We start from the raw sequence: 12,590 nt of genomic DNA, 5'->3' as shown, positions 1-12,590 counted from the left end.
ACCAAGATTGAAACTCCTGCTTAAATCCAGCTCTAGTCATCGAAGTAATCAATCATGTGCATGAGTCCCATTGACTTCAGTTTTCAGAGTAGCAGCCGTGTTAGTCTGTATCCGCAAAAAGAACAGGAGCACTTGTGGCACCTTAGAGACTAACAAATTTATTTCAGCATGAGCTTTCATGAGCTACAGCTCACTTCTTCGGATGCGCAGAATGGAACACACAGACAGGAGATATTTACACATACAGAGAACATGAAAAGGTGGAAGGACGCATACCAACAGAAAGAGTCTAATCAATTGAGATGAGCTATCATCAGCAGGAGAAAAAAAAACTTTGAAGTGATAATTAAGATGACCTATAGGAGGTGTGAGGAGAACTTAACATAGGGAAATAGATTCAATTAGTGTAATGACCCAACCATTCCCAGTCTCTGTTTAGGCCTGAGTTAATTGTATCTAATTTGCATATTAATTCGAGTTCAGCAGTCTCTCTTTGGAGTCTGTTTTTGAAGTTTTTTCAAGTCTGTCACTGAGTGGTTAGAGAGGTTGAAGTGTTCTCCCACCGGTTTTTGAATGTTATGATTCCTGATGTCAGATTTGTGTCCATTTATTCTTTTGCACAGAGACTGTCCGGTTTGGCCAATGTACATGGCAGAGGGGCATTGCTGGCACATGATAGCATATATCACATTGGTAGATGTGCAGGTGAACGAGCCCCTGATGGTGTGGCTGATGTGATTAGGTCCTATCTTGGTGTCACTTGAATAGATATGTGGAGAGAGCTGGCATCGGGCTTTGTTGACTTCAGTGTGAATCGGGGCCTCTGCGAGAATTCCTTTCAAAGTCAAAGGAACTGCTCACAAAGTAAGGCCCCAGTTCAGCAAAGACTCACGCACATGCTTAATTTGATGCACAGAGTAGTCAATGGGATTATTCAGTATTCATAAAGTGAAGGAGACGTGTAAATCTTGGTAGGCTCGGGGCCTATGGTACTATAAGGTCTGTGGGGCAGGGGCTGTCTTGGTCTGTGTTTGAACAGTGCCTAGCACAGTGCGGTCCTGATCCATGACTGCAGCTGCTAAGACGATCGCAATTCAAATAATAAATTATGATAATAATGCGTTGGGGTGGCAGAGCCCAGCTCACAGACAGCACTCTCTTTTCATGACTTCGCCTTCTTGGTTTAGTATAAAATGTGTGAAGAGGATAAAACAAGGGTAGTCAGGGCTCATAGGTCATTATTTATTGTTATGGCTACAAGCATTTATTTGGTAAACATCCTTCAGTTTTGGTTCAGGGGATAAATTGCTCATCAGCAGGGGTCCATTAGGAATTCTTTCTCCCTGCCCCTTGCCATGGCTGGTGGAGCATTGCACAGTTGACCAAGAACACTGTGGCCTTTTCACACCTTTCCCTGAAGCATCAGGTGCTGGAGTTTTGCGAGAACGGTGGTCTGACTTGCTGTATTCCCAAGGTATATTGCCTTGAGAAAAGAGATGACAGTTTTGCAAATCATGTCTCATCCTGAGTGTGTGCTACTGTCCCCTCTGCTTCCTCTGCAGATCATCTCCGGCCAGCAGCTGCCCAAGGTGAACAAAAGCAAAAACTCCATTGTGGATCCAAGGGTGACAGTCGAGGTTCATGGGGTCCAGCGGGACAATGGCAAGAAACAAACCAAAGTCATTGAAAACAACGGTAAGAGAGATTTCTGCATCACAGCTTGGCTTCCCACTCCATCAGAGCATCCCACGGACACACTGGCATGGTTTCACTCTATGCACAAGTAATGTAATGTAATTCACAACCCAACATGCTTTCGTGCGATGACACCCTCCAAAGTGCAGCTAAACGTGGCCTCCCCTCACCCTGATTTACCCACCGGCAGGTAGAACAGCTCATGGTACAGAGCAGCAGGCTCAGATCTGGACCCACTGCCATGCCTCTGCTCCTGGGTATGGACAGTGAGCCAGATCCTGAGCTCATTAACATTGGTGCAAAAACAGGATAACTGCATGGATTTGTTACCATTGGGCTCAGGCCTCAGTAACCTTTCAGAAGGAAAGAAATTTCCTCTGGAGGGATCGGCCTGTCCTTTGCCTGCTCTCAAGCCTGGAGCGAATTCATGAGAGGCCACAGTCGTATGCCTCTGCAGTGGCTGTGCCACTCTTGCCCTTGCCCCTGGACTTGTCTGCTGGGATCTGTCCACAGAGGGTCCCCTCTGTACATGGGTCTGGTGGGAATGGTCTCACCCACTCAATGGGCCGTAGGGACCGAACCATCCTCCTCATAGCATGGTGCTTACACTCTTTGATGGGACAGGGTGGGGAAACTTCGGATCTGTCCTGTGGATAAATACAGGACTTAATTCACCAGGGAAGCCAAACTGGCACCTTTCACCAGTGCTAAATTCACATACATCATGGACATCTAGGACAGGGAGTCACAAACTAGGGGTCAGGACCCCTGAGGGGGTTGCAAGGTTATTACGTGGGAGGGTCATGAGCTGTCAGGCTCCACCCCAAACCCCACTTTGCCTCCAGCAATTATAAAGGTGTTAAATATATTAAAATGCGTTTTTCATTTATAAGGGGGGGTCCACACTCAGATGCTTGGTATGTGAAAGGGGTCACCAGTACAAAAGTTTGAGAACCACTGCTCTAGGAGGAAGGATGAAAGGTCTTGTGGTTACAGACTGTGACCCTGAAGAGCCGGGGGTCGATTACTGCTCTGCCAGAGACTTCCTCTGTGACCTTGGGCACGTCACTTATTCTCTCCTACGTGAAGTTCCCCATCAGCAAAATGGAGATGATGATACTTCCCTCCTCACAGGCTGTTGTGAGGATGGATCATTAGTAACAGTGAGGCTAGCTGCTACTTCAGTGATGAGTGCCATATAAATACCTAGAGCAAGAAATAACTTTAGATTCCTCTCCTGCAAGGCTGATCCAGGCAGTAAATAGCTGTCAAATCAACATGCACTTTCCTCACAGAGACAGGGAAAGATGCTGCTCACAACGCGCACACACAGACTACACTATTGTGTGGCATCAAAGCCAAGTGCATGTAAACACCATCCACATTTTCTCCAGGGCGAGCGGTATTTCCCTTTTCCTCCTTTCCTTCCTTCCTGGTTTAGATTTCAGTTAGTAAAACGTGACCCCGCTCCAGAGGTTCTTGTCTGTTTCCTTTCAGTCACATGCCTGTGGGTTTAGAAACAGCTCAGTAACTTCCTCAGCAAATTCTGCCCTGTGCATGTACCATCACAAGGCCTGGAGCTACAGAGCTGCTGGGCACCTACCGCTCCCGTTGACTTTAGGGGAGTTTACTGTCAGGAATGTTTACAGAAAGAGGGACTTTTCAGTGAACGTTGCGAAATGGGACAGGAATTCCAAATTTGTTGGTGTCACTGTTTGAGCTGGAAACCTGATACAAGTTACATCAAGGGCTCTGTCCTGCATGGCCCTGAGGCCCAGATCCTCAAAAGTATTTGGGCACCTAACTCCCATCAGCACTTAAATACCTCTGCGGATCTAAGCCTGAGTGCCCTGAGCTTCCATTGAAATCAGTGAGATGTTCTCACCCCACAGGAGGAGGGGAAGTCCCAAATCAGGGAACAGTCCCAAATCAGGGAACAGATTCAATGGGCACTGGGAATACTTGGGATTTCTGACTGTTACCAGGTAGGGGCCATAGGGCACAATGTTGAGCTGTTGCTTTGCACATGCAAATCCCCTCGTGACCAAAGCATAGTCTTGGGACTAATGCTGTCAAATCCGCCCAGGACCAATCAGTGACTATCTTGCCTTCCCACAAAATCTAAATGGACCAGATGCCGGAGATTAGACCTTAACTGTTAGCGCTGCCTTGTCTTGTGACATCAAGGAAGCTGCTCTCCATAAACAAACTATGAAGATATTGACCTTTAATCCTGTCATTGTGATGCCCAATCAAAACACCGCAGGGAGTGGTTCTTAGATCAAAGGGTTGTAGATCCAGGCTGAGCTTTCCGGAGCACATCCCTCACTGTTCCTCCTGCACCCCCACCTGGGAAGGAGATGGATGACATGACTCTGTGGACGGTTGTGTGAAATCAGTGCTTCCTGATGAGTTCATGTAGAAGTCATCAGCTTAGTAGCTAAGGGTATGTCTACATCTACAATTTTGTAGCGCTGGTTGTTACAGCTGTATTAGTACAGCTGTATAGGGCCAGCGCTGCAGAGTGGCCACACTTACAGCAACCAGCGCTGCAAGTGCTGTTAGATGTGGCCACACTGCAGCGCTGTTGGGCGGCTTCAAGGGGGGTTCGGGGAACGTGAGAGCAAACTGCGGGAAAGCAGGTCTCCTTCCCCGGTTTTGCTCCAGTGTTCCCCGAACCCCCAAGCAAGCAGGTCTCCTTCCCTGCGGTTTGCTCTCGCGTTCCCCGAACCCCCGTGCAAGCAGGTCTCCTTCCCAGCGGTTTGCTCTCGCGTTCCCCGAACCCCCAAGCAAGCAGATCTCCTTCCCTGCGGTTTGCTCTCGCGTTCCCCGAACCCCCCTGCAAACGGCGGGGAAGGAGACCTGCTTGCTCGGGGGTGCGGGGAAGGAGACCTACTTGCATGGGGGTTCGGGGAACGCGAGAGCAAACCGGGGAAGGAGACCTGCTTCCCCGCGGTTTGCTCTCGCGTTCCCCGAACCCCCCTGCAAACCGCTGGGAAGGAGACCCGCTTGGGGGGGGGATTCGGAGAACACCGGAGCAAACCGCGGGGAAGGATACCTGCTTGATTACCAGAGGCTTCCTCAGGTATGCTGGGATACCTGCTTATTCCACGGAGGTCAAGAAAAGCGCTGGTAAGTGTCTACACTTGATTACCAGCGCTGGATCACCAGCGCTGGATCCTCTACACCCGAGACAAAACGGGAGTACGGCCAGCGCTGCAAACAGGGAGTTGCAGCGCTGGTGATGCCCTGCAGATGTGTACACCTCCTAAGTTGCAGCGCTGTAACCCCCTCACCAGCGCTGCAACTTTGTGATGTAGACAAGCCCTAAGGCTCTTAATTCCCATTAGGAGTGAATAAGAGGTGGGAGTTGTGTCTCTGAAAATCTCCTCGTAGCACGTCAATTATCTATTTACATATATTTTACATTCACATCAGCTCACAGTTTTGCTGCAAGGCTTGCGACCTTGTAATGTTTTTTCACAGTCCCTCCCAGCTCCTGGAGTTACGTGGTTACACAAGACTTTCAACTTTCATTAGTAAAGAGTAAGTGGCTGAGCCCTTGTCGTTGCAGGGCGGAGCTTGGAAAGAGGACCCGAGTGTGCCCTAAAGACTCAAACCAGAAAGCAAAGAAGAAGCACCCCCAACTTTATTACTTTTAAAACCTCTCAGGGGTTTTAAGTCAAACATTAGGATTTTTTTTGGATCCTGACTCATGCTTTTTGAATGGTTGGGCGTGGCAATACTGATCCTAGTCCAGGCCAGAAGGGGTTCAGAAGTGCGTTTGTTCAACTTAAATGTCCCATTTAATGCCTTTGTCTGATGAGAGCATCAGACTGAAAATGGACTACCCGCAAATGTTCCCCTTCTGAATAGTATTCCCAGCAAACCACTGTGTGTCTGAGGCCCAATTCTGCAATGCTCTCAGTTCCTGTGCCCTTCAGTGGATGCTGAGGGCATGCAGTGCCCTGCAGGGGTGAGCCCACTGTTTGCTTCGCTAGAGCAGGCCTCGCCCAGAACCACTGTCCTCTGAACAATTTGTATAGAGCTCCGCTGAGTTTTGAACAGGATGTTCTATCCATCTCCTTGTTTGTTTCTTGGGAGTGGCTTGTTTAAACGACAAACAAACCAGCTGAGCTCAGACATTCTGAAGTGTGAATGCCTCTGATCTGATTAGCCCGTTTGTTACTTTGTCAGCTGCTCAGCTTTGATTTTGTGGTTCTGATCATCTGGTCACAAGATCCCCATCAGCAGTAGAAATGAGGCTGAACCAAAGCCCAAACCTGAATGTCCCCAGCTCCAATCAGTGCCCAGATCTAGTGTTTGGGTTCTGGCCTCTGCAGCGTTGACGGGATGAATGAATGTCCAAAAGATCAGAGCTTTGCTTCAGATACTCCTCTGAAACGCAATACTACAGTATTTAGTACTTCTCGGCCAGAGATCTCACAGGGCTTTACTCAGGCATCTGTATCCTCTTGTTACAGATGTGGAAACTGAAGCGGGTGAGGGCTGGATTGTGCCTTTTGGCAGGGTCCTGAGCCTTGCTAGAAGGCAGCCACACCACTGAGGCATAATCCCCTCCCTGCTTCACTCTAGCTTTGGGTGTCTAGCAATGTGCTGCTGACCCAAACCAGCAGCAAACTCTGCCACCCCCTGCACCAGCACAGCTGTATGGTCAGCGCTTTATGGGTGGAGCCAAAGCTCACTCCATTCACCATCTACTTGCTCCTGGGTCTGCGTAGCTGACCTGAGTAGCGCGTGCAGGGGCGTTCGTACTGCCCCTTATCCCACAGCACAGATGTGTCGTCCAAGTCACAAGGTAGCCTCGGTGATTTACGTAACATCAGTCAGTATCACAGCTGGGCAGGAAGCGTCTGGCTGTCTGCCTGGGTCCCTATGCACGCCCTCATTTCCAGCTGACCCAGTCCTTTACAACTGATCAGATTGGGCTGGAGCGCGTGCTCAGGCTGCACTATGGCCAGAGCAGCTTCAGTTCTTCAAACAAAGGGTAAAGTGTGATTTGAGTATGATGCTGGGAATTTCAGTGATCCAAAAGAGGGGGTGGCTCTTGTGTTCCTCACAACCAGATTGTCCAATCCTGTGAGGATGGAGAGAAACCCCAGAGGTATCACCTTTGGCTCCCGATCCACTGTTCAGATCTGGGGTTTGTTCCAGCTCTCTGGGGCATTTTTGACCTCCAGAGCCAGATCTCAGGTCAGCTAGTGACCAGCCCACCCTCAGGGTGTAGGTGGGGACCAGGGCTGCGTTTATGATAGGGCTCCTCTCTGCAAAAAGCTGATGGATTTTTTGCCCAGGTCTGTTTTATCACAGGAGAGTGGAGATGACTGTGATCCCTTCCAGCTCGGCTATTTCTTTTACTAACTGGTAAATGAAACTTCAGCAGCGCTTTTAGTTAAAGTGGGTCTAACAAAGAAAAGCTGCAGCAGATCTCAGTCAGTTTCATTACTGACTAAGTGCTATTGTCTGTATGCAGAAAAGAAATCCCAAATCAAAAACTATAAACCAGTTGGGCAGAGACCTAATCCTATCTCGGGCAGAACTGCGTACTCAGCCAGTTGGAGCTTTGCCTGACTCAAGACAGCAGGGCTGGGCCTGTTGAATTCTCCCTGGCACTCAGGGCTGTTCCCCTGAACAGTTGCACTTCTTCCTGTTCATCTTAGACCAGAAGTGGGTAAACTACGGCCCACAGGCCACATCCGGCCCTTGGGACCGTCCTGCTCAGCCCCTGAGCTCCTGCCCCGGGAGGCTAGCCTCCAGCCCCTCCCCTGCTGTTCCCTCGCAGCTTCAGCTCACTCGCTTCACCGCCGGCGCAAGACTCTGTGGGGTGGGGCTGTGAGCTCCTGGGGCAGCTCCGCTGCAGAACCCAGCCTGACCAGGGCTCTGTGCTGCGTGGCAGCGGTGTGGCCTGGCTCCAGCCGGGCAGCACGGCTGTAGCGCCGCCAGCCACCGGTGCTCCAGGTAGCGCAGTAAGGGGACAGGGAACAGGGGGGGTTGGATAGAGGGCAGGGGAGTTTGGGGTGGTGGTCAGGGGGCAGGGGTATGGATAGGGGTTCGGGCGGTTGGGGGAGGAACAGGGGGGTTGAATGGGGGCAGGAGTTCTGGGAGGGCAGTCAGGAACTGGGAGGGTTGGATGGGGCAGCAGAGGGCAGTCAGGGGCAGGGGTTCCGGGGGGCTGTCAGGGGACAGGGAGAAGGGGTGGTTGGATGGGATGAGGATCCCGAGGGGGCCGTCAGGAAGGAGGGGGGATTGGATAGGGTGGTGGGGGGCAGTCAGGGGCAGGGATTCTGGGGGCAGTCAGGAATTAGAGGAGGGGTTGTATGGGGCAATGGGGGCCTGGGGGTGGTCAGGGGACAGGGAGTGGCGGTGTGTGGATGGGGCAGGGATCCCATAGGGGCCATCAGGGAACGGGAGGGGTTGGGGCAGGAGTCCGGGAGACGCAGATAGGTGGGGCAGGCCACAGCCCCCTCCCCTAACCGACTATCCATACAGTTTACGAAACCCAATGCCGCCCTCAGGTTTGCTCGCCCCATCTTTGACTTAACCCCACATGAGACAACTGCTTTGCTGAATTCAGCAGCAGTTTGCATCTGAACCACCGACTACATCATTGGAGAAGTATCCTGCTTCTTTTAAAAAGATGCCCTATTTGGGCTAGGTCAGGTAGCCGTGCCATGTACTCACAAACAGGTAGGTGGGTAATTTTGGATGAAAGAGGGATTTTCTCTTTCCCCTTAAGATTTACCTATTGAATTCCTGGGGTCAATTCGAAGAATACTTGTGCAGCACTGGACCTGCAGATCTTTGCTCACCTTGGTAATCTAGTTGACATCAACACTCAACAGGAGTCAGTGTTGGTTAGTCCCAAATGGGAATTTACAGCCTCTGAGTCAGTTCACCATGGAAAGGCTTCTGCAGAGTACCAAGAGGATAAGGCCAATCCCCCACAACTAGATGAGAGCCACTGGGTCTTGTTGCAGTAGAGGGGACTCCATGAGCCAGTGTATGGTCAGAAATGCCATAGCAGAGTGAAAAAGCTTGTTTCAGTCCAATTGTTTGTGGTTCACATTGTTCCAATCAGTTCATGGATTTCTAGAGCAAATTCTGGACCTCACTGAAGTCAGTGGCAAAACACCCATTGATTTCGGTGGGACTGAGATTTCATGCATGGGTTTTAAGGCCAGCACAGACCGTTCTGATCAGCTGGTCTGACCTCCTGTGTAATGCAGGCCAGAGAATTCCACCCCGTGATTCCTGCGTCAAGCCTAATAGCTTGTGTCTGAGCTGGAGCCTATCTGCCAAGCAAGACATCCCGTCTTGATTTCAGCTTGGCATGACTGGTTTTATTTTTCTTCACCCTTTCTCAGGGTTTAACCCAAAGTGGGATGAAGAGTTTGGATTTGACATTGATGTCCCCGAACTTGCTCTGGTCCGTTTTGTGGTGGAAGACTTCGATGTATCAACCAAAAACGACTTCATTGGACAGTACACCATCCCCTTCACCTGTCTAAAGCAAGGTAAGGAGCTTTGGAGCAGAGCAAACAACACCAGCTTGGCCCTTTAAAAACAAGCAGTGCCCTAGAGAGGCTAACAGCCTGGGTTTTCCCGCATGACCAGCTGTTACCCTGAGACCACTGACTGCCTGAGTCTTTGTTTGTTAGGATTAGGGTAGCGTGGCCTCCAGAGACTTCCCTTAAAGGCCCAGCATAAGCCATTACATTGACCACAGCGGAATGGTGTCATTGTTTTGGAGACCCGAGTAATACATTGTAAGAAAGATGCTGGGAAAACACACACGATGGATTCACTTGCAGGCGTGCAGCAGGAAACAGGATGTGGTTTGAGCATACTCTGAAGTGAAGCAGCTTCACTTCAGCATGCTCTCAGCCTGCCTCGGAAAGGCCAGGTGCTACAGGAAGCAGTGGTGTTAATGCCGAAGGCAGTTCACTTCCGTCGGGGTCGGTACGGAGCCAGTGCCTCAGGGGCACTCTGATACTAGTGCTGCCCTCTTTGCCAGCACAATACGAACCAAAGGGTCTGAACACGAGTGATGATGAGTGATCTAATGTAAACGTAGTGGGACCAGACCCAGTTTCAGGTCAAATGTGAACTCTGCCCAGTGTATTCCTAGCAACGTAATAAGCACTGTAATTAGGGGGTAGATAAGTAGGGACCTTTAAAAAATATCTGGATATATTGTTTATGGAGTAGCACCAATAGGGAAGCAGTGATTAGGGCAGGGTAGCAATAGTAGGATTCTTGGTTCCTATTCTTGGCTCTCCCACTGCCTGTGAGCCACTGGGCAAGTCATGTAAAGCTAACATATTCACTGAACCAGCTAATGCTTGTTGAGGGCTTTGAGACCCTCTGCTGGAAAGAGCTGTAGAAGCAGTGTGAAGTGTAATTGTGGAGCCATAACATATCACTGTATTGTACCATAACACAGTGCACTGATGTACCTGTTCTGTATGGCCCAAAGTTCAAGGTCAGGGAAGGGGAAGACTCGGGCGTAGGAAATGGAAGTGATGTGGGATGGTCACTCTTTAGCATTGCAGTAGAAATGCCCCTAGTCCTGCGTATAAAAAATAAGCTGCTCTCTCACATCTTTACATCCAAGCCCATGGTGCTGCGTGTAAAATATTCAGAGTAGCAACCACGGCGTCACTTGAAACTGAACGTTTGTGTCTGTGTATTTCCTCCTTCCAGGCTACCGCCACATTCATCTTTTGACCAAGAATGGGGACCCGTACCCATCAGCCATGCTTTTTGTGCACATCAATATTCTGGACAATAATTAGAAACAGCAGCGGAACCCATCTTTCAAGAACCAATGGACACTGCTACAGACTAAAAATGAACCGAAATCTGCCCTCATCCCTACCCTGTGCAATCCCCAGTGCTGTCTCTGGAGTTGGAAGAGGTATAAGTCAGTGCAGCCTGACTCCCGTGCTGCTGAAAATACCCTTTGTTTCTGTACACACCCTCCATTCATTATGCTGAAAAGATTCTGCGACTGCTGTTGAGATTTTGTTAATAAGACTATTCAACGCATTTTGATTTTTAATGACTGGTCATTCTTATTTTACTCCTATTTTTATAGAGCAGTTTAGGGATTTTAAATGAATTTTCGATTTAGTGAAGGAGGTTGTGTTTGTTCACTGGAAGGCAGATGTGACACTTGGATCCTTGTCATTGTAAAGGTGCACATCCAAACTTTGTATAAGCAATATACGGTGGACAAATAAGCCGTGAGCCAAAGGCCAATGACGTCAGTGAACAAACACCTGTTGGCTTCAGATCAGGCCCATACGCCACTCTTTTAAATCCTAAATTGAGACACAGTTCTGTCCTCTTTACTACAGTATAAAAAGCTACACTGCAAAGATCACCTTTATTTTGTAATATGATGAAAAATACGTGAACACTACTCCACTGGCTTGCTGTTTGCATCCAGCATGAACAGGGCTGAGTCGCATTCTTCAAAGTTCTTGTTGTAAGCGGGGGGATTCTTTTTTAAACACAGGATGACCACAGAGACTTAATTTCACAGAAGACAATGTAAGTGTATTAAGCTGAACGTATGGAAGGTGATTGTTTTTAAATACAATCTGTAAAACATTTTCAGTGTGTACGGAAAACATCTTTTTGAAGAAGGAGATGCCAAGAAAAAGGCAGTCGAAAGAATAATTGTAAATGTTTCGCTGGTTATTATTTGACTGGGTCGAACTGAATATCACAGCACAGTAAAAACAGGTAGCAGCTCTCTGAAACTGAAAGCAGAAAGGTGTGTGGGTTGTTTTGTTTTTTCCCAAAATACAGCTACAGAGCTAGAGGAATAATGTAGAGAGAAAATAATATATTTTCAAAAATTGTCCACACTTGTGTTACTGATCATACTTCAGACTATTAAAAATGGAAGCATTCTGAAAAAGAGCTGATTTATTTTTCATCCTCTCTCTTCTTTGGTTACTTCTTGTATTGCACAGGGGAAGAATGCAAGTCTTGTCTGTTTCATCTTCCATATTTAGTCAGTTTCGCTTTGTTCTAATGCATGACACAAGAAGAGGCCCAAAGCAATTGGAAGAAGGAAAGATGTCAGTGTCTCTTTGAGTCCTGTTCCACTCACTCCCCCACACTCCCGGGGCCCAAAATAGCCCAGGTGAGTCACCTTTAGCTAACACAACAAAACCCCACTATTCACTAGGCTTCTGGTGGAAGATGTATTTTGCTGCAGTGTTTGCTAGCAGATATGTGAACCTTTCTTCTGGACACGCTGCTGTTGGCTGGTGTTCTAAACCATGAACTGTTTGATTATTGTTTGGGGACTTAGGCTTTGTGTCTATGCATTAAAAATACCCCTGAAACCCTTACTTTAAATTAGTTACTAGCAGCTAAGGGAGCACAAGTGCTTGCGGCAGCAGTACATGCAGGTAAGATCTATTTCAGCATAACCTTGTTTTCTACAAACATAGTATATTGCTACAAGAGCTAACAGCTCTTTGATAGCACACACTCATGCTATAGAGCTCTCCCTGTTCAGGAATACCCTGATCACACACGATGCTTTACCTAGCTGCTTACCAAAACTTCCCAGAGTCATTTTTATAGTCTTGTTGCAATCAAGAGGGCCCACCTGAGTTTCCCCAGGTGCCTCTTACGAAAGAGGCTGCAAACTGCCTGCTCAGGTCTTTGGAATCCATCTTCACCCTAAACAAACCCCTCTATAGCATAACCTTCCCTTTTAGCCAGAGGACAAAGACTGTTGTTTTTGGAGCAGATCAAGCAGGGCTTCCATGCTGGCATCCTGTAGCACATGGATTTGTTACAAACTGGCAGCCAACTCTTGTGTTTTACCCCTTAGGAAGTTCAGACTTGTG

General features: G+C 48.6%; 1 protein-coding gene across 2 annotated transcripts in view; it reads left to right on the top strand.

The window, feature by feature from the left end:
• PLCD1 (phospholipase C delta 1) overlaps positions 1 to 11,646 on the top strand; it is a 103,329-nt gene extending 91,683 nt beyond the window's left edge. For both annotated transcript variants that reach the window (XM_030549982.1, XM_030549981.1), the window contains exons 13-15: positions 1,563 to 1,695; positions 9,081 to 9,230; positions 10,420 to 11,646. In XM_030549982.1, the coding sequence (XP_030405842.1) occupies positions 1,563 to 1,695; positions 9,081 to 9,230; positions 10,420 to 10,511 (375 nt within the window). In that variant the 3' untranslated portion in view covers positions 10,512 to 11,646. The remainder of the gene's footprint in view (positions 1 to 1,562; positions 1,696 to 9,080; positions 9,231 to 10,419) is intronic.
• Positions 11,647 to 12,590: the final 944 nt, after the last annotated feature.

The sequence above is a fragment of the Gopherus evgoodei genome, chromosome 2, assembly GCF_007399415.2.
Source record: "Gopherus evgoodei ecotype Sinaloan lineage chromosome 2, rGopEvg1_v1.p, whole genome shotgun sequence".
Taxonomy (NCBI): domain Eukaryota; kingdom Metazoa; phylum Chordata; order Testudines; family Testudinidae; genus Gopherus; species Gopherus evgoodei.
This window is presented reverse-complemented; position numbering and strand designations above follow the sequence as displayed.